Source organism: Haemaphysalis longicornis, unplaced genomic scaffold, assembly GCF_048455015.1.
Source record: "Haemaphysalis longicornis isolate Haplotype H1 unplaced genomic scaffold, Haemaphysalis longicornis Haplotype H1 scaffold_6, whole genome shotgun sequence".
Classification (NCBI taxonomy): Eukaryota; Metazoa; Arthropoda; class Arachnida; order Ixodida; family Ixodidae; genus Haemaphysalis; species Haemaphysalis longicornis.
The window spans coordinates 80761960-80781559 of NW_027526407.1; the positions used below are offsets into that span (position 1 = coordinate 80761960).

The following is a 19600-nucleotide window of genomic DNA, read 5'->3' on the forward strand; positions in this document are numbered from 1 at the left end:
CACCAAGTTTCATAGTATCGGAAAATATAAACATAACAGTTTTATGGCTAACACTGTTTTGTCTGTTGTTCTTCCAAAACTGACTAATTATCTCTAATTATCTTGGGAACTAATGGACTGACTAAAACAATAATGGCATATTCGAAACCGGTGGAAAAAAAGCAGCAAGACTGACAAGTTTCCCAGAGTTCACTTAAAAATTAAAATGAACTGTTTTAAGAGCAGTGCTCCCCGACCTTGACCTGCCATGGCCACTGTCTGACAGCGACAACCATGTAATAAAAACTGCTCTACACAAACCACATCCAGGCTTGTCGTACATGAAAAGAACAAATCTCTCATTCCTTGCGGGGCCCCCAACTCCTCGTGGGCAGTTGTAAGCAGATGCTAGTACCATAATCTCCATCAGGCACATACTATTCACATTTGCACTTGCATAAAGGCCACGTCTTCACTGCGGACGTTCTTTTTATACGCTTTGGTGGCGAGTTTTTTCCATCACTTTAGGGACCGTGCTAACTTCATAAGTCGCATTAAATTGTGTTACAACAAAAACCTGTAAATGCTTTGCCAAAAGGCGTATAAGCCCTGTAAAAATGCTAAAAAAACAACAACAAAAAACAAACAAAATAAGCACCTTTTCAGCATGGCTGTTTAGGCAAGCTACAGCTGTACAAAATCGAAATAATCCCTCGTCAACTAAGGTTGAAATAATTTTAGCTAAATACGAGGCAAGATCAAACTGTCCCAATGCAAGACTTAACACAAGCGGCATATAACAATACATCTTGCTTGCCCTTTCTACACTATACTTTCGAAAAGCATGTTCTCAGCATAGTTGTTCAGGCAAGGGAAGCAACACAGCAGCTGTACAAAGTCAAGACAATCCATCGTCAACCAAGGTCGAATTAATTTCCCGCAAATACGTGAAACTTATAAACAGTGCCAATGTGAGACGTAACATGAGCCGCGTATAACGTCTTGTTTGATCTTGCTACGTTATACCTTTGAAAAGCATGTTCTCAGCATAGCTGTTCCTGCAAGGGAAGCAACGTAGCAGCTGTACAAAGCCAAGACAATACGTCGTCAATCAAGGTTGCATTAGTTTGCCACAAATACATGGAACTTATAAACAGTGCCAATTTGAGGCGTAACAGGAGCGGCGTATAACGTCTTGTTTGATCTTGCTACGTTATACCTTTGAAAAGCATGTTCTCAGCATAGCTGGTCAGGAAAGGGAAGCAACGTAGCAGCTGTACTAAGCCAAGACAATCCGTTGTCAACCAAGGTTGAATTAATTTCCCGCAAATACGTGGAACTTATAAACAGCGCCAATGTGAGACGTAACATGAGCGGCGTATAACATGTCTCGTTTGATCTTGCTACGTCGTACTTAAATTTTTCACACACGCGTACGCAGCCTTTAGGCAAGTGCACAACACGTCACTGTGAGGAATTCTAACGTCGACAGCACCAACCAGTCGTGTTCGTCGGCAGGGGGAGCCGGAAGGGTTTTCCCCCCGAATGCTCGACCAGCTCACCCGTACAATCTCTAGTGGAACCTATATTGTCGGGCCGGCTTTAGAGTGACGTAGGTGCGCTTCATGTCGTCGCTCTCCTCCCGCTTGACCTCGGAATACTTCTCCCCCTTGACGCTCACTATTTTGTTGTCGCGGTAACGGATGAGCTTCTTGGGCTCCTGCAATGATATGCGCGCATGCGGGGCAAAGAACAGGGCATGCAGTCAGCCAAAGACTCTCCGCACTTTAGTTATACAGGGTGTTACGACGATAATTGGAACACTTCCACTGTTACACAACTATTTGTGATCATCGTAAACTAGGGACGAGAGATTTTCTGATCGTCTGCTACCCCATTTGGCTCCTTACTACCGTGAATCCCAAACTTGCGTTTCGCTCTGCATACCCCAGGTGGCGCCGTCAATCCAAGAACAGCTTGCACTGGCTTGCACGTTCAAATTGGCCGCCATTTTCCCATAGGCGAAAATGGATTTTATTTATTTTCAGAATAAACAGGTAAGAGCACCGTCATTGTTCCCGGTATCAAACAAAATAGACCACAAAATGCGACCTTCGTGTGAAGTTTGAGCGCGAACAGAGCGGCGGTCCTACACCGCCCTTTGTGTAGGATTGTATCCATATTTTTGGTAGAGGCAAGTATTTTGCGGAAATGCTGGATCGATGCCATGTCTATCATGGGTGCAGTGGTTTCCTTTCAATGGGGTAGGGGTGCCTGTCTTTTCTTTTCTGTACAGGGTGCTTGCTTTTTTTTTTTTCTAAGGAGGTATGATGGCCCTTCCCGATTTTGTTGTTACATCCGGTTTCTTGGTACTAGGAAAGTGCATTGGTTCTCCGATTTCTCGAAATGCGTTAGGAAAACAAAAGTTCAGGACCTATTCATCGTCATTATCACCAACATCCTATTTACGACAATTGCAGCTCAAAGGCCTCTTCTATTGACCTTCAACCACTGTTTTGCTGCGCTTCCCGAGTCCATTCTTTGCTCCGAATACTGTTATTTTATCCCTCCATAGAGTAAATGGCCGTCCCCTTCTCCTAGACCAGTCTATGAATGTTCATTCTGGTACTTTGGTGGTGCGCACTTTGTTATTTCGTCTCATGGGGAAAATTGCGACGTTGAGAACTGCCTTAAAGCTGTCCTAAAATGATGGTGTTTCACATTCTTTGGTACGGAAAAAATTGTGGTACGGCAGGGTTTGCGATGTTCTGGTCATGAGCAGTGGTTGAACGAGCCTTCTCGTTTCTTTTCTATTTTTATTGCTCTTCTCTAGGTTGGACGTTTTCCTTGCAGGCAATAATTGGGTAAAAGACTTTCTGTTTTTGGCGATTGTGAGTTCGGAACTACCAGCTTTTCTAGAACCCCACCGTGCATTCTTACGAGTCTCTTCTCTGGGAGGATATTCGTGCCTATTTTTAGGGCGATTTCTAACTTTCCCGCATGGCGCCATCTGTCGTTTACCAAACCGAGCTTTCAGCGGAGACATAACCGTGAGAAAATTGAAAAGTATTCTGAAAACCTATGTGATTAGACGCTACATAGTTTGTTTTATTTTAGCTATTTTCGGCTTATAATCTATGCCCTCCTTCATTTATAAGAGACCACCTTTTGTCCACTGTTTTAGTCTGGTCAGCCACTGTTGGTGCCGGTATAAGTCCCGGGGGAAAGCACGGCGCGGTGGCTCAGTGGGTAAGGAGTTGCGGTGCTGAGCCGAAGGCCGCTGGTTCAATTCCTGGCCGCGGCGGTCGTTTTTCTGACGGAAGCAGAAAACAAAAACGCCAGTGTATCGAGATTTCGGTGCACATTAAAGATCCTAAACTGGTCAAAATTCTTCCGGAGGCTTCCACTATGACATGCCTCGTAGCCCACGAAGCTACCCCGGGGGATGAATTACCGGAAATTTATGTTTTTGACCTTCCGTAAGTTGCGGGCGTGGCTAGAGACGGTGTGTGCCGAGCATGCCGCCACCGACTGGGCATAGAACAAACTTCACCGCGCGGGCGCGGCACCTGGTGAAAACGCGTGTCCTTTCTTTCGTATCCGACGTTGTATCATTGTCCTCCTTTCCAAACTTCTGCTGCCGTAGCGCCACATTACAGGTTCAGCGGAGCCCTCGAATCTCGCTGCCTCAGTTGTAGCTTCAGGGTGGCAGTGGTGACGTATTTCCGTGGACGCCTGATGAGCACGGCTGATAGCGGACGGCTAGGAGCCACGGGGAAATCAAAAAATGAGCCTAATAACGCTATCGCAGTTAAAACACTCTTAGACAGTTTTTTTTTTCCGGGAGAACCGAACATATTACAGACATGTTTAACTGCACGTGTCGTGCTCCTCTATTACAAGTGCAACACGTGTGGTGCTTTCCACTTGGGTATTCACATGCGCGGTCAGATGTATGTTACATGCATGAACATAAATGTCTTGCACAAGAAACCACATAAAAAGCAACAATACGTCGGCGTTTAATAAATGCTGATTCAATATTACACAATGAGTGAAACAAGAATGTCCAGAATACACATTCGCAACTTAGTAGAGTCCTTCGTTTGAACTCGGCAAAAGTTTCGTCTGTCCGGCGTTGGGTTCGGACAGACGAGCCCGTTTTTTTGTCAACACTTCGTTGTTAATGTTGACGAGCCGTTCCACGAAAGCTCTTGAGAGTTCTACCATGTTGTGCTTGACGGTAAGTTGGTTCAGTCTCTCAGGCTCAGGAGACTGCCTCCGCGTGCGCTCATAGGCGTGTGCTAGCATATACAACCCGCACTCTCCACAGTCAGTGGTTGTTTTGTGTGCATTTTGTTTGACGGCCATTGAAACACTCTGTGATGCCGTGAGCATAACTTTGACCGCTGTAGTTTTGCTCCTTAAATTCTCGCAAGCGCGAGCATCGGAACCAGTGCGTCAACAACACAGCTTCAAAGTATTACTTTGCAGGATTGAGACTTCATGGGTGCCTTAGGCCGCTGCCATGTCTGCAGTAACTTTATGCTACAGTTTTTAAGTTTAGCCTCCGTCATCTCGTTGTCGAAATGGAGGAACTCTGCGAACGGCAGCAGCCACCCGCTTAGGGTTACCAACTCTTCAATGAAGGAAGTTGGGATGGGGGAGGGGGTGGGGGGTACCCTAACATCAAGGGAATATTCGGCTTTCAGAAGCCCTAGGATTTAAGGGTATCACAGAGGAAGTTAACTTCAAGGCTGTCGAGGCGACGAGAAGAAGATTAGAATGCTGGTGGACGAAAAGCAGAGAAGGGAATATTGCCTAGAACAGTTACCACCCGTAACAGGAAAAAAAAAAGTATTTTGTGCCTAATAAGCTTTTTGTGCCTGCCCTAAGCAGCGCTAGTATTAAACCAAGAGTGTAAAACATGGGTATATTAGTCTTTGTTGGTAAGATGACACGTCATCACCCCGCTACAAAGGGGAAACCAATAGCAATCATCATCATCATCATCATCGGGAGGCAACGAAATCGGTTTTCTTTGTGGCGGTATTTTTTAGACGAATCTATAGCTGCATTATTGTTGCGGCCTTTTGAATAGGTACATTAGCAGGCTACATGCTGGTCGCAATAATTGATCTCGCTGTAGAGTGTACTCGCAGAAGTTGTCGCACTTCACGTGGAAGTTCAGCTTTACCTGAAGCTCTTCCTGGACAAGTTTGCGCTGACTTTGTGTCTCGAAGCGTGACGTGCCTTGTTAAACGTGCTTTGCATCGCAAGAAAAAAAAAAAAAAGTTCCTAACTGGGAAGTTCGGAACAAATCCGGAACATATAGCTGCCCCGACAGGGGTGGCGCGGGACTCGGGACGTTATATGAGAAGTCGGGACAGTCCCGCGAAATCCGGGACTGGAGTATACGCTAGTCGGCTCGCCATCGCTGCCCGGCTGAAGCACTGGCCGAAACCGGTCCGTAAACATACACCACAGTCGTCGCACTGATGATGCGAAGCAAAGGTGGCGCAATAATTCCCAGCCAAATTTGAAAACCAATTGTCAAAGAAAGTCTGGCAGTGGGCACATCCCGAAACTGATGGTTCGCTCGGTGCGTGAGAAAGTTTACGGTGGCGCGTTCGAGCGTGTCCGTGCCGTGGGGCGATAGAAGAAACGTTCAAGGTAAGATTCGGCTTGCAACTCTTAGGCATGGTTGCTGTAGCGGATTAGGTCAGATAGATATCTCGACTCGCTTTGCGCGGCAGCGGCAATATTTCAAGAATCTAAGGCTCAGAACTTGACGCCTTGCTTTTACACACCGTGAGCGCAACGCCGGCGACCCGGGTGTCCATTGACAGACAGCAGAGAGGTCTCAGACGGCCCCTTCAGCTGACACGGCTGCTTGTACCGTAGATAACACTTCTGCGGTGAACACAATACAGTCCCGTCTTCTCCTGCTCGGTTTTCGCGTTCCCCTCTTATGCACAAAAGAAAATTTCGCGGCTGAATCAAAGAAAATCAAAGCAGCGCCGAATTATCTGCCTCATGCGCATCTGCAGTCGACGTAGCGGCAAGGCCGTGCGCACCCGGTCAGCCTGCCCAACAGGTTATGCTTCTCTTTTTGAGCTTCGAGGATGCACATTCTGCGGAGGGGCGGCCAACTAGGCAGCTTATAGGAATATAAACACATTAGGGGCCAGTGGCTTTTTGTTCTAGCTTCAGCGCCGCAAAGCCTTGGCATCAAAAACAGCCAAATCCTAGCGATGGAACGTTTCCAGAAGGAACGCCATTCCCTCGGCCGTTCCTTCGTAAACGTAACGAGTTACCGTTACAGTTCCACACACCCTCAATGTAACGGTGGCGTTCCTCCGTTCCTCGCAAGCGGAACTAGTTCCAGGAACGCCGTTCCGACCAACACTGCTGGAGAACTTGAATAGACTGTCACATTGAGAACTACAAAAAATTTACCATCTCTTCCTAAAGAAAGCTGAGAGAAGCGCAAAAGCTTTCTCGCATCAGAAGTGCGTCAAAAGTGCGCCAAACCTTCATATGTTTGGCGCACTTTTGGTTGGTTACATACGGGAGGCAATCATATGAAGCCAACCCTGACGTGAACGCGGCTACGTGGACAAACGAATCCTCTGCTGGTTACTAATAAAGGTTTACAGTATAGGCTAGGAATTACAGGCAGCTGTTACTACTGGGCTGCTGTTAGATTTGCTCAATAACGTCAGCTACTACTTTTAGGGTCATCACTTCGTTAGAGCTCTGACGCCTGCAGCACCAAATGCAGGAGCTGTTTTCGGCAGTGCGGGGGCGTAATCTGCGCACACTGCACGTTAGGCCTGTCTGCTAAACACTGCTTAAAGGAGTACTGACACGAAATTTCAAAGCTGAGATAACTATGTAAAACGCTTCCTTTTTATCAGGAGATATCTCCCAGCAAGTTTCAACAGCAACCGTTCAGCGAAACATATTTAAAATCCATTTTAATCTTTTTAATCTTCGCCTGCACGAGAAAGGTCAGAGCGGGTCGACGTGACATCTGCTACGTGCCCCAAACTGTCGACGTCGGGGCTCCCGTGACGAAGCCGACGCGCTGGCTGTGGTTGGCGCGCGCTGCTCGGGCGTGTGTACACGTCATGGTTTTGGGACTGAAGTTATGCTGCCCGGGCCTGTGGGGATGGTGAAAACCTCGGCCGGTCTGGGCGCACGCGTGCGCTCGCTTGCGCGCGCTTCCAGAGAGGCAGCGATACGGCAAGGATGGTGACGCCATGTGATACATGCTGTCATGGCGGCCGCTCGGCGTTTTTTTGTCGAAACCGAAACTGGCACGAATAAACGACGCCGTAAATGAATGTTTACGCTGCGCTCGACCGTCTAATCTGTCATTCTATGATTAGTGGGCTAGTAGGCATGCATAGCAGCGAAAAAAACGTAACATAAAAATTTCGTGTCAGTACTCCTTTAAGTGACAAAGAATGACCCATGTGGAAGCACACTTGCATGAGAAGCACATTTCACGACACGGCAACCTAGATATGAAATCTAATACCCGTGCAACACGTACACAAAAAATGGCATTCAGTGTTAAGGCCTTTAAGATACCGAATGACATTATTTGCGTGGGCCGTGCTACACAAGAAAACGCAGAGGCATTAAATGTACTAGGCATGATGGTGATAATGACCAAAAAAAGAAATTCACGCATATCTTAGAAGTCTTTAACGTAGAGAAAAACGTCTTACAAGGGTTAAAAACGTTTTTTGTGAAGAAAAAAACGTTATGAGAAAATACTGCTTTCTAAAAAAATGGTGCGAGCCATTTTTAAAAGTGGCTTCACCAACTGCCGTCACCTGCCAGCAGTAGCCAAACCCAATAGATTCAAAACGATGAGTAACGCGATGTTTTGCCTTTTGCCACTGTTTTAGTGAACTTCGTCTTCTTCAAAACTTTGGCACCAAGAGTGCGAAATCGTCTTATTTCGAAGTTCAGCTACGTTTCCGCGTCAACACCTTGGTGCTGGGAGTTTCGTTGGTTTCACTTTGCGCTCATCGCGTTCGAAAGTAGGCAGATTTAAGGCGTTCGTGAAGGCGAATGAGTTGTGCGGAACTCCTTAAACCAATAATGACATCAGAGCGAATGCCATTACATTTTTGCGTGTACTAGCAGTGCATTAATGGCATTAAAACTTAAGGCATTAAGCACTTAATATAATTTTTCGTGTACGTGTAGCGCAGTTATTAAAGGGTCAGGGTTTGGGCCTGTTGGTGATGAATATTATGACCAAAAGTGCTTTAACAATAGACAAGAACAAGGATTGAGAGGCCACACCACGAGCGTTCTAGAGGGCATGCTCTGCACACTTGCGGCACAAAGGACAATGTCCTTACCGTCTTTGGTGCGACCGGCCTGTGCTCCTTTTCATCCTCATCTTGATCTATGTAGCCGTATCTGGAAGGCAAAGCAAGTTACAGGACAAGGTAAGAGACGGCAACGCAAAATGCTTCCACCAGTGCTTCGTCTACAAGTGTAAAAGCCGTATCACTCACTCAGTGTAAGCAAAGCTGTAAAAAAAGAAAAATATCACGAAGCTTACATGGAACCCCTACACCACAACGGCAGATGTTCTGCCCTTCACCAGCCTAGTCTTAAACATACATGTCGTTGGATGGCACTCTATTCATGCCTTTTGTTAAAGGGACAGACAACTGTTTTTTGTCGAGTAGTATGTTTTCTTTATCCCAAATGAAAGGGCATTACTTTTAAAACACCCTATCCCGAAACAGTTTTGCTGATAGCACTCTAGAACTCTCTAAATCGAAATTTTTATTTCCGTGCAGCAACATACTTTTGACTGCACTTGAAATGAAAAGAGGTGTTTAAAAACCTGTCCCCAGGCAAAACAACATTAATGTGCACCCTTTCCTATTCCTTCATGTGATTTTTGGATCATGCTTTGAAATTGACGGGGTTGTTGGAACATGTAAGGTAGAGTTCCTATGTGTTGCCGCCTGTCAGACTTATTTCCGCCTGCTTATGTACTCCTTGCGGTTACTCCGCTATATAAAATGCTGGCTTTCATGTAAGCGAGAGGGCATGCACTCGACAAAAATTGGTTGTCTGCTCCTTTAACCCTTTTAGCCCTGGTGGTGTCAATTGACGCCATCACATAAAAGTAATGCCCCTAGTGCATAAAGAACGAAACAAAACTGCTAGTTTTCTGGGGAATTTTTCTTCAATGATGCCTACTGCGATAGGCGTCACCATTGTTGCGTTTTAGGGAAGAAGGTTGCTACAGAGAAGCGGCAGCTCCGGTGAAGAGAAAATTTTGACGTTGACGCTTTTAAAAACCATGGAGGTCTTAGTTTTCTTCCCAAGCTTGTAAATCTTTAAATACATGCACTAAGAAGCTCATTTTGGTTTGTGGGCTCATGTGGTCGTAACGTTTAGGAAAAAAGGCAAGAAAAGATGTTTCTGCTCAATATAAAATCTTCCAATTGCCAGACGTTGTAATTAATTGACTCATTAATAAATCAGCTAATACTTGAATTACCAGTGCTATTTCTTGTTTGTGGACTTATGGGGACCTAAAATTTAAGAAAACACAGAAAACATTGTTTTTCTTCAAATAAAGAAATCAGGGCTGGGGCGATGTTGGACGCCACCCTAGACGCTGCGCAAAAGAAAATTTCGCCATCGGCCCACGACGCGAACGCACCTGGTGAGGATCTGCGCCCTGAGCTCCTTGTCACCCAGGGCTGAGGCGTCGCGGCGAGCGTTGGCCGAGCCGTGAGCTGGCCCCGAGAGCAGCGCCTCGGCCGTGGCATCGCTTCGCTGCAGCAGCAGTTGCGCCGCCGCCTCGGTGTCGCCACCGGCCACCATGAGGCAGCGCCGCACCTCGAGCGCGCACGCCGCGGGAAACATCTCGCACAGCGTGCGGAAGGTGGTGTCGTCGCACAGCTCTGACTCGTCCTGCAGTGGGAGCAGAGTACGGTAAAAGCTCGTTAATTCGAACTCAAAGCGGACCATAAAATTGTTCAAATTAACGCGGACGACACTGCTCCAAACAGCTTCCTTTGCCAAGTAAACTCTGTGAAACTTGTCAGTCTTGCTGTTTCTTTCCCACTGATTTCAAATGTGCCATTATTTTTTGAGTAAGTCAGCTACTTACCAAGAGGATTAGAGATAATTTTCCATTTTTTGAGGAGCAATAGACAAAACAGTGTTGGTCATAAAACTGTAATCTTTATATTTTCCAATGCTATGAACCCTGGTGAGTGCAGTAAGAGAAACGGTTTTTTGATGCACCGCTTGGAACTAATTTTACAGCCAATTAAACTTTGGTGGCACCAGTGGCAAGGAACCATTTTGAGTGCCCATTTCAAATAGCAAAGTTTAATCAGCTGTAAAATTAGTTCCAAGTGGTGCATCAAAAAACCGTTTCTCTTAATTATTGCACTCACCAGGGTTCATAGCATTGGAAAATATAAAGATTACTATTTCATGACCACCATTGTTTTCTCTTCTGTCCCCCCCAAATGGCTAATGATCTCTAATTATCTTGGCAACTCAAAAAATAATGGCATATTTGAAATCAGTGGAAAAAAAGCAGCAAAACCGACAAGTTTCACAGAGTGCACTTACAAATCAAAAGAAATTGTTTCAAGAGCCATGTCCCCCCTTAAAAGTAGAGTTCAAATTAGCGAGCAGGTGCTAGAATGAATGGACATCGCGCCACACTGCACGGGAAGAACACAAAGAAGCCACCACGTCTAGGCCCTAGGACTATTGGACTTTAATAGCCGTAGTCTTTAGACAGGGAACATCCGCGCCCTGCGAGGCCGGGGACTTCCCACACGCCGGATGTGTAAATAAATGTTATTTCTCTCTCTCTCTCTCTACTCTTTATCACGAATTTTGCGCTAATATACACTTGTGGGACGTGACTTCGTAAATAATGTTCCTGGAGCTCAAACAGAGAAGGAAATTAATTGATCAGTCTACTGTTTTTCTGTTTTGGTCTCTTGAATATCTAGTAAATTTGGTTTGGTTTGGGTTTGCAACACACTGTAATCACTCTGGGCCGACTTCTTCTGGAAGGAGCGATAGAAACCAGGGGATCCCAGTTCGAATTAACTGTTCTCTATTCAGACCCGTTCGAATTAACGGGAATTTTCCCCCATTGAAATATACAGGGCTGTGCCGGGAGCAGGGCGACAGTTCGAATCAACTGTAAGTTCGAATAAACCGAGTTCGAATTAACGAGCTTTCACTGTACGAGCGGGAGAAAACGGTCACGAATGGGGCAAAGAGGAGGCAGTGTCACGTATACTGTATTTTCGCGCATATAACCCGCCCCGCATTAATCCACACCCCCACTTTCAGCCCGCCAAAAAAGAAAAAAAGAAATCCTCGCGTAGTGCCCGCATGTTTTATACAGGAAAGGCTGCACCAAAGCTACTGCTCAAGCACATATGATGTAGACAGAAAAAGCGTATATTTAGCAAGTAGAGAGAGAGAGAGAAAATGACTTTATTGAGAAATAAATATCCTGCGGAGGTGGGTTCAAGTGCGACGCAGGGCACCCCCACCCTGACTATACTATACTGTCGTCCTCGCGGCGATGCCTCGGCCCGGGCTTCCGCGCGGGCGGCGCCACAAAGGTCTCCGGGGGTCACCCCCCGTTCCCCTCGCCTGCGCCTCCCTGCGCTTCTGCCGGCCGAGAGCCGCCTCGAGCCGCTGGATTGTCCTTCGCTGTGTTTCGTACTCGTGAGAGTTCATCGAGTCCGTGGCTTCCTGGGGCAGACTCTCGTCATACCCCCGCGCACTGTGTTCCGCACAACCCCACAGCAAGTGGGCCACCGTCGCGTTCGCACACGCGCACTCACTACACTTTGCGTCCACGTATACCTCGGGGCACACGTATCGCGCCAACACCGGAGTCAGTACCGAGTTGGTCTGCAATTGTCTATACAGGACGGCTTCGACTCGGGTGAGCCTCGGGTGCGGCGGCGGCCGCTCCCTCCTGCCGAGCCTGTACCACTGCAAGATTTCTCCACCGTTGAGGAGAGGTTCTTGCTCCGTTGGCTCTTCACCCTCCGTGCGTGAGACGCGAGGTGGCGCCGCGCGACTGGAAAGTTCACGCGCGACGGCGACTATGCTGACAGCAAGGCGAAAGTCACAATTCACTGAGTGCCACTACTCTCACTAGAGCTATCACTCGAGCCGCGGTCCTCACTGTTGTACACAAGGTCATCTTCACGGCACAACACCCATTGTCGTGAAGCTGCACTTAAGGAAAAAACTTGCGTAATATTCACACCCCTACTTTGTCACTGAAATTTCTGCATTTTTTGGTGCGGGTTATATGTGCGAAAATACGGTTTTCCCCACTTGACTGCCCCTCCGATCTTGTTGATTAATTGATTGATTGTAGGGTTTAACACGCCGACGCAACGCAGGCGATGAGGCGCACCGTAGTGGAGGGCTCCGGATTAATTTTGACCACCTGGGGATCTTTAACGTGCGCCAAAATCTCGTACACATGGGTGTTTTTGCTTTTCGCCTCCACCAGAAAAGCGGCCGCCGTGGCCGGGAATCAAACCATACAGATTTGGACCTCGTAAGTGCAGAAACAAAAAATTGAGATGAGAGTGCAAGTATTTATTAATTTACACGCATGACATAAAACTAGGTCATTAGGCAATTAAAAGTTTTCTTTCAAATAGAAAGAAAATACTTTCTTGGTTTCCTAAAAGATATGACACCTTAGGCTTACAGATAAAGCGGGGATTGCAAGTATTTACAGATTTACAGACATCTGAACAAAACAGGACTTCGTTTTCCGTACTCGCCCCATCATCATATGCCATGTTCGCTAGAGCTTCTTCTTTTTCATAGCGACCAGCATTACGAAAACAAAAATATTGATGTATATTGCAAGAGGGATCCCTGAAGAACTCTTGCTCAGAAAAGTAGCAGTTTTGGTTTCATTTTCAAAGCGCTAGGAGCTATTTTGTGCGGTGTCAGACACCAGGGCCGAAAGGGCCCAGACCTTCACTTAACACCGTAGACGGTTATGTGGCTATGCCCCAACCTACCTTCTTCCTTTCCAATCTACTGCTAAATACTAAAATCGGAAATCGGGTGACTTGGTACGTAATAAAAACAAAAAGAATAAGCAGCATAAAACAACAAAACACAAGTACCTGTAGGGTGCAAACAGAAACAGCACGTGTGTTCACACCCGTGTCTTCTAGTGTTTCGTTGTTCTGCGCTCTTTGTTCTTTTTGATAACACTACTATTACACCAACACATCAGCTTTGTCTTCCTATCGTTCAATGTTTATGTGTGGCGTGCACGAAAAGTTCGATGAACGGTCCGATACCCTTTGTCAATATTTTCTAGGCCAATCCTAAGCCTTCTTGACCGTAAAGAATACAAAGAATAAGCTTTACCTTTCAATGTGATAAAAATATGTCACGACAGTAAGAAACAACGGTGTTTTCTCTAGCTTTCTGGCATGAAACGTTCCCGCCTCACTCGGGATTAAAGCATGTACGTTGAAGTTTTTGCGACCTCTGCACTTTCGGCTTGGCCTAGAAAATTTTGGCAAAGACTGTGCATGCCCATTTGGAGACGCGCTGAGGAGCGCCACCTAGCGTGCAGTGCGCACCAGGGTAGCCCCGGTACAGGTATTCAAATGTAGTCAGTGCGAGCGGTAGGGTCATTTAGCAATGCAGCAATGAAGATTCACTAAGCTCTCAGCTAGAAACGGAATTATGGCGACAGTGCCAATTTCGGTTCAAGTGTACAGGACAGACGTCACGACCATAAAATGTTCATACAACAGGTTCAACGTGGTTCGGTGTTTAACTGGTTACTAGACACGCGAGACCACACCTAAACTCATGTTGCTAGTGGGATATCGAACCATCACAGTAGCTGACAGATTTTTCGGACCTGGAAAGGAACAAAGAATAGTTTGAATAAAAGAGCGGTCCAAAAAATCCGTGAGTCATTACTCCCATAAGACAACTGGCAGTTCCTCGGGAAAGTCTGCAATATCCAGCAAGTCCGAATTTTCGAAGTCCGAAAAAATGGTCGGCTACTGTACCAGATTTTTTAGACAGGCCTCATATTGTGTGTCACAGGGCAAGTTCAAACTTTTTGCCCACACAATTTTATGAATTTCACAGTTCTGTTTCTCAGAGTGCATTCAATCCCAATGCTCCGACCCAAAAAAAAGAGTGTGGTGGCTTGAAGAGCAATACTGTAACCACACACTGGCTCACAGGTCTACCAGGATGTGGAACTCACATAAACGGCAATGCGGTTAGGCTTGCCGACGTCCTCTTCCGACTGACTCGTATTCCGTGACCGGGGCGTCGACTTGTTGCAGACTTTGCTCTCGGGGCAGATGACCGCTGACATCAACAAGCTCTCCGTTCTCTTTGCTGCAATGGAGGTTAGCATCGTCAGACAAATAAAGCTTGGCTCTTGAAAAAAAAAAAACTGCGGCAACTGGAGACAGCTCTTACTCTGAGTGCGGTTTCCAACTTTCCCACATAGCAGTCTTGCCCAGGACGATATCTTTGTGCTGCGTGAATGGAAAAAAAGCTGTTAATATCGACGAGCAACACTGCTCATTCTGAATTTCTCCATTTTAAACCATTTTCTACGCGCAGCTGGAGCTTTTATTTTTACTCGGCAGGTTCTGTTCTGCAGAACAGTTGAACCTAGTAACATCAAACTGAGACATTTCAATTATTGCTTGTTTTAAATGCCCTGAACACTCCCCGTTGGAAATTTTCATCCATTTGTATATAAATTATCGATTATGTGTAACTATTTTTTTATATATGTCAGGCTTTGACAGTCATTAATTGCAACCAACATGGCTGGTTGGCAACGGTTAACTAAAGAAGGGAGGTGTAGACGTGGGAATTCCCAATTTTCTAGGAGAGAATTCTGAAACTTACTCCAGTATCGAGTCGAAACTAGGGATGTAGGCCGACAGCATCTCCTTGAACTCCACAACGTCGAAACCTTCCTCCGCAATGTCCGACTCCAAGATGCCCACAACGTAAGCCAGCAGGATTTCGTCAATCATGCTGAAAAATTGCAAACACAAGAACGTCCCTTGCTCATTAATCCATAAAAAAAAGGGAGGGGTCTTCCTCGGTTAACACTCCATGTCTTAACCATGAAGAGAAAATACAACTTCGTTTAATTTGAAAGAACTAGGATTCAGTATCTCACTAAGCTCCATTACAGCCACAAAAGATGCTTTTTAACGAAAAAAAAGCAAGAAGTATTTAGAAACTTTCAAATTTTGCTCCACAGTGACGTGTTATGAGCAAGAATGACGTCACACGGGCCAACAATAAATCATCATTTTCAGTGCGTTAACTGCACGTAAGCATTCAAGTGATGCAGTCAAATGGAACTAGAGGCCCCATTACAGACACCCAGTCATGTGTCGTCGCGGCAGGTCAGTTAGGCGGCCGCCAATCGCACAAACAAGGTTCCGTGACCGGCGTGACGTGATAGAAAAGTTGCGGGAAATTGGCTAGGGGGTCGCGACTGCTTCACACTTTTTCTTTAATATCTCCGTTACTTGTTTGAAGATTGCGATGATATTGGTATCATTGTTATCGGGACTAAGCAGTCTTTCTAATAAACCCAATTTGTATTTTGTCTTCGTGGCTCCTTTAACACTCCATGTCTTAATGAGAGCTAGCCTCTATGGGATATCCAGCTCAATTTTTCGCACTCAACTCTCATGGAACCTCTTGTCTCAGCGCAGTCCTCAGACTTTACATGCATGCATGCTCTTGTGCATGGTTAAAATAAAGTTTTATCTCTCTCTCTCTTGTGCATGCATTGTAACGTGACGCTTTTCCCCATTTTGGCTGAGTAAGGCCATCTCACTAATTCCTCCAAACACTGCACAATGCCTCAATTCTATTCCAATCACGCAAAGGTACCGTATTTTCGCGCGTATAACCCATGCCGAAAATGCGAAAATTTGAGTGGCAAAGTAGGGGTGCGGATAATACGCGGGGTTTTTCCTATATTGCAGCTTCATGGCAATGCGTGTTGTGCCGCGAAGCTCCTACGCAGTAAAACTGACCAAGCCTTCCATGGCAGCGATTGTGCAAAACATACAAGGACAAGGAAGAAAAAACAAGGACGAGCGCACTCTAACAACTGAATTTTATTTGTGAATTGGGACTTTCACCTTCCGGTCAGTGTATTCTACTTGCTAAATTTAGGCTTTTTCAGTCTACGCAGTATGTGATGTGTTACTTGAGCAGTAGCTTTGGTATGCGAGGATTTTCTTTTTTTTCTTTTCTGGCAGGCTAAAAGTGGGGGTGCAGATTATATGCAGGGGCATGTTATATGCGCGGAAATACAGTAAGCACAGCACAGTAAACGTGTAATATTACGCCACTGTGGGAGATGATGGCGCTAAATCACATTTTGGAGTGCCTCCACACCATATTACCTCCCTTAAAGGAAAACCCCACCGCACTAGGAGTAAGTTGGGGTTTTACCACTGGTGGTAAAATTAGTGGTATTTTGTTGAAATCACCTTACATCACCCAACAACGCGACACCATTGCGCACGTAAAATAGTGGTATGACCAACGCCACCTGTATAACGCTGCCCATAGCCCGAGCTGATAACGACAAAACAGCCATTTTCTTGCTTCTTTCTCCCGCTAGCCTTTCCATCTGCTGCCTGCCGCAGTACTGCCCACCGGTCAGCATCGCTTTACAAAAACCAGACGAAACGATTACAGGGCTTGTACAGCCTTCGCAAGGCCATCCTACGTCTTCATGTTTTAGCGTCCCTAGGATGCCTAGTTTCTCAGCTGATCAGTGGCGTGGCACGTGCCGGCATACATGGCTCAGGCATCCTTACCGCTCCCATTCGAAAGCGGATGATGCGACAGGCAATGTTGTACAGACGGCGTTGGTCATCCCTAGGTCTCCTCGATTTGGCTGCACTTTGTGCACTAATTCACAAAAGTGTCGTGCAAGTGCAGTGCCAGTGTCATTTCAGTGCGAGTGCAGCTGTACACTAGCGCTTTCCGTACAGCGGCGGCCGAATCGAGGGCAAAAGTGCACAAACGTCGTCTGCTGTGGTCCGTGTTTGCGCGCTCGCGTTTTTTTTTTCTCTCGAAATGGTGTCACCCTGCACTCACCTTGTGTTTCATGCACAAATGCACTATCTTGTTGCACGTGACGACAACTCTCGTCTAAAACGGGAAACACTGTTGTTTCTACTCCATTTACTGACACAAGTGTCATGCTGGAGCCGTCTGCTACGATGCGCACAAAAAAACGTGCCAAAGCACGCTGCACCTTGCACGAGATGAGAACTCGCACAGAGGCTAGTGCAGAAGTGTAGAAGAACTCGTGCAGCACAGCGTCAAATGAAGGGCTGAAGTGCAGGTGGCGCTAGCTGCACTGGCAAATCAAGTGCGAGAGTGCTGCACCGTCTCAACAGGTGCAGAAAGTGTAGCCAAATGGAGGAGACCACCTGAGTGGCAGGCTAGCAGATGCACTAGTGTACGGGCGTCAGCCCTTCTATCTGGCCTTGCGTGCCACCCAGGGCCAAGTTTTTCACAAATAAAAATTATTATTAGTATTATTACTCAGTGATAAATTTCCGGTTATACATGCCGATTTAATAGTCAGCTGCCGATTTCTATGACTCCACAAATATTGGGATATTTTTGCTGGCACTGTTGCATCGGTGTTTTGTCGGAACGCTTGATTATCTGGACATTTTAACCGTCTCCGTCAGATCTGAAAAATCGGTCAACAACTAGTTGTCAACGGCTCTGGACCTTTTCCACATACACAAAGGGTTTTACGCCAGTACAACTCTTGTGCTCAAGACTAATTTATCTTTTACCTTACCAGAACTGTCAAGTAACTTTTCTTCACAAGGGAATAATATGGAATTGAATGTTCTGAGTCGAAATGCCCCTTTCCGATCAACATGTATGCAAGACCAACTGTGCACATCGCAGGAATACCGCAATGTTCCAATTGCACATCGACTTTTTTTTCCAATTTATTATGTCCTTGATTTTTTTTACACATTTCCATCGGCACAAAAATTGGCAGCACTGACACATGCCCAGCCATCCACTACCTTAGGCATCACTTTTTACTCATGCATACCCATTGAAGCGGTTTGATTATGCATTACAATTTTTACGTCTATTTATTTCTTATAGTGGAAGTGCATTGTCGTTTAGCAACGGCACGGCACGCATGTCTTTTTAAACTTTTTTTTTCAAACTATAAGCTGAGATGCGCTCTGTACCATTGAAAGTTACCTCGCCATAAGAATTTAAATAGGAACTTAGAATAGTCCTTACTCTGTGGCGTCCTCCCCCGTCTCCTGCTGAATAAAGCAGACCAGAGATTTTTTCACAAATGCGTCCGAAGCCGGCTTTCCACCATCCCTGTTCATTCTCTTCGCCTGCCGGTGAGAACATAAAAAAAAAAGGGTAAGCGCACAAAAATCACACATCCGCGAACAGGTTTGCTTTTCAGAAGTTCGCGTTAGAATTACTTGTTTTAGCCCTCGGTCCGACGTCGCCGAAAGCGACGGCTAAACATTTCACAATCGCGCGCATCTCGATCGTCTGTCGACGATCAACCACAGCGGGAAACTGATCAAGAGAGCGCAGCTTTTGCGTTCGGTTGATGCACCCCGCAAAGCGTGAACGAAGTTCTTAAACAGCGTCTCCGATGCAGTATTACCGGCCTTTTCCTACCGCCAACCTCGTTGACGGAAAAAAAGCAGGGTATACATCTCGAACGAGCGCGCACTCGATCGCCCGACCTATTTCTTTCTTTATTCACGTAACCGTTACACTCGACCAATAAAAGCAGGCCGGGAAAGAGGAGGCGAAATGGGCTATCAAATACTTCCGCCGTTAACCGACACTCTTTTTTCTTTTCTACGTGCCCCGTTCGACGTAACGGACGCCCTACGAATGAGTGCATCGCATGTCGACATTCGGGAGAACGGCGCCGTCGGCTGTTGCGCGCGATTCGTTACCGACAGCAGAGTCGAGCAAGTTCTGGAAGAAAGCTAAAGTGCAACTGCTAAGAATTACACGGCGAATTCGGTTCCAGAAAGAAACACGCTTACCCTTTGTCTGCGGGAAATCGCCACTCGCAGAGAAATATCGTCCGGGCTCTGGAAAGCTGTCCGAAAGTGAAAACAAACCTAAAATAAGCGTCGCATTGCACTGTAGCGCCCTCTCTAAACAATGACGGCCAATCCACGGCTGTTTCCAGCGGCGCCGTTTTGCCACTGTCTCTGGGTTCTGTTTTTTTCGCGTACACGTTACAAACCGATCGCGTATCAGTTTTAGACGTGACAATGCACTGCGCTAAGTGCCGTGTCGTTGAATTATGTCTTACGGAAGCGCCAGATTATAACCTTATAACATAAGGTTTGTAGTGTTTTAGCGCTTCATCTGTCGCGCCATGTTTTTGTCACAGCAGACGTGCCATCTGTGCTATTTTAGCACCACACAAAACACTAATAGGTGCTGTTATTGCGTTTTATTTTATGAATCATAAATTAAT

At 46.2% G+C, this 19600-nt stretch overlaps 1 protein-coding gene across 2 annotated transcripts; it reads right to left on the reverse strand.

The window, feature by feature from the left end:
• Positions 1-94: 94 nt before the first annotated feature.
• On the reverse strand, positions 95-19316 carry LOC144143582 (CUE domain-containing protein 2). Of its 2 annotated transcripts, XM_077675386.1 has the most exons (8): positions 19158-19316; positions 18376-18479; positions 14956-15087; positions 14515-14573; positions 14294-14430; positions 9692-9945; positions 8364-8424; positions 97-1699 (listed from the first exon to the last, which is right to left on the reverse strand). In XM_077675386.1, the coding sequence occupies exons 2-8, from the start codon at positions 18468-18470 to the stop codon at positions 1553-1555; spliced, it is 885 nt and encodes a 294-aa protein (XP_077531512.1). In that variant the 5' UTR covers positions 18471-18479; positions 19158-19316; the 3' UTR covers positions 97-1552. The 2 variants fall into 2 exon arrangements, with proteins under 2 accessions (XP_077531511.1, XP_077531512.1); XM_077675385.1 differs by having other exon boundaries at positions 95-1699; positions 14294-14573.
• Between the last annotated feature and the right edge of the window lie 284 nt (positions 19317-19600).

Excerpts from the sequence above, each read along its gene's own strand:
- LOC144143582 (XM_077675385.1), bottom strand. The coding sequence starts at position 18,470 with ATGAACAGGGATGGTGGAAAGCCGGCTTCGGACGCATTTGTGAAAAAA. Across the intron at positions 15,088-18,375 it reads ACGGGGGAGGACGCCACAGA|CATGATTGACGAAATCCTGC; the intron begins GTAAGGACTATT and ends GCAATTTTTCAG. Across the intron at positions 8,425-9,691 it reads AGGGCGCAGATCCTCACCAG|ATACGGCTACATAGATCAAG; the intron begins GTGCGTTCGCGT and ends TTTGCCTTCCAG.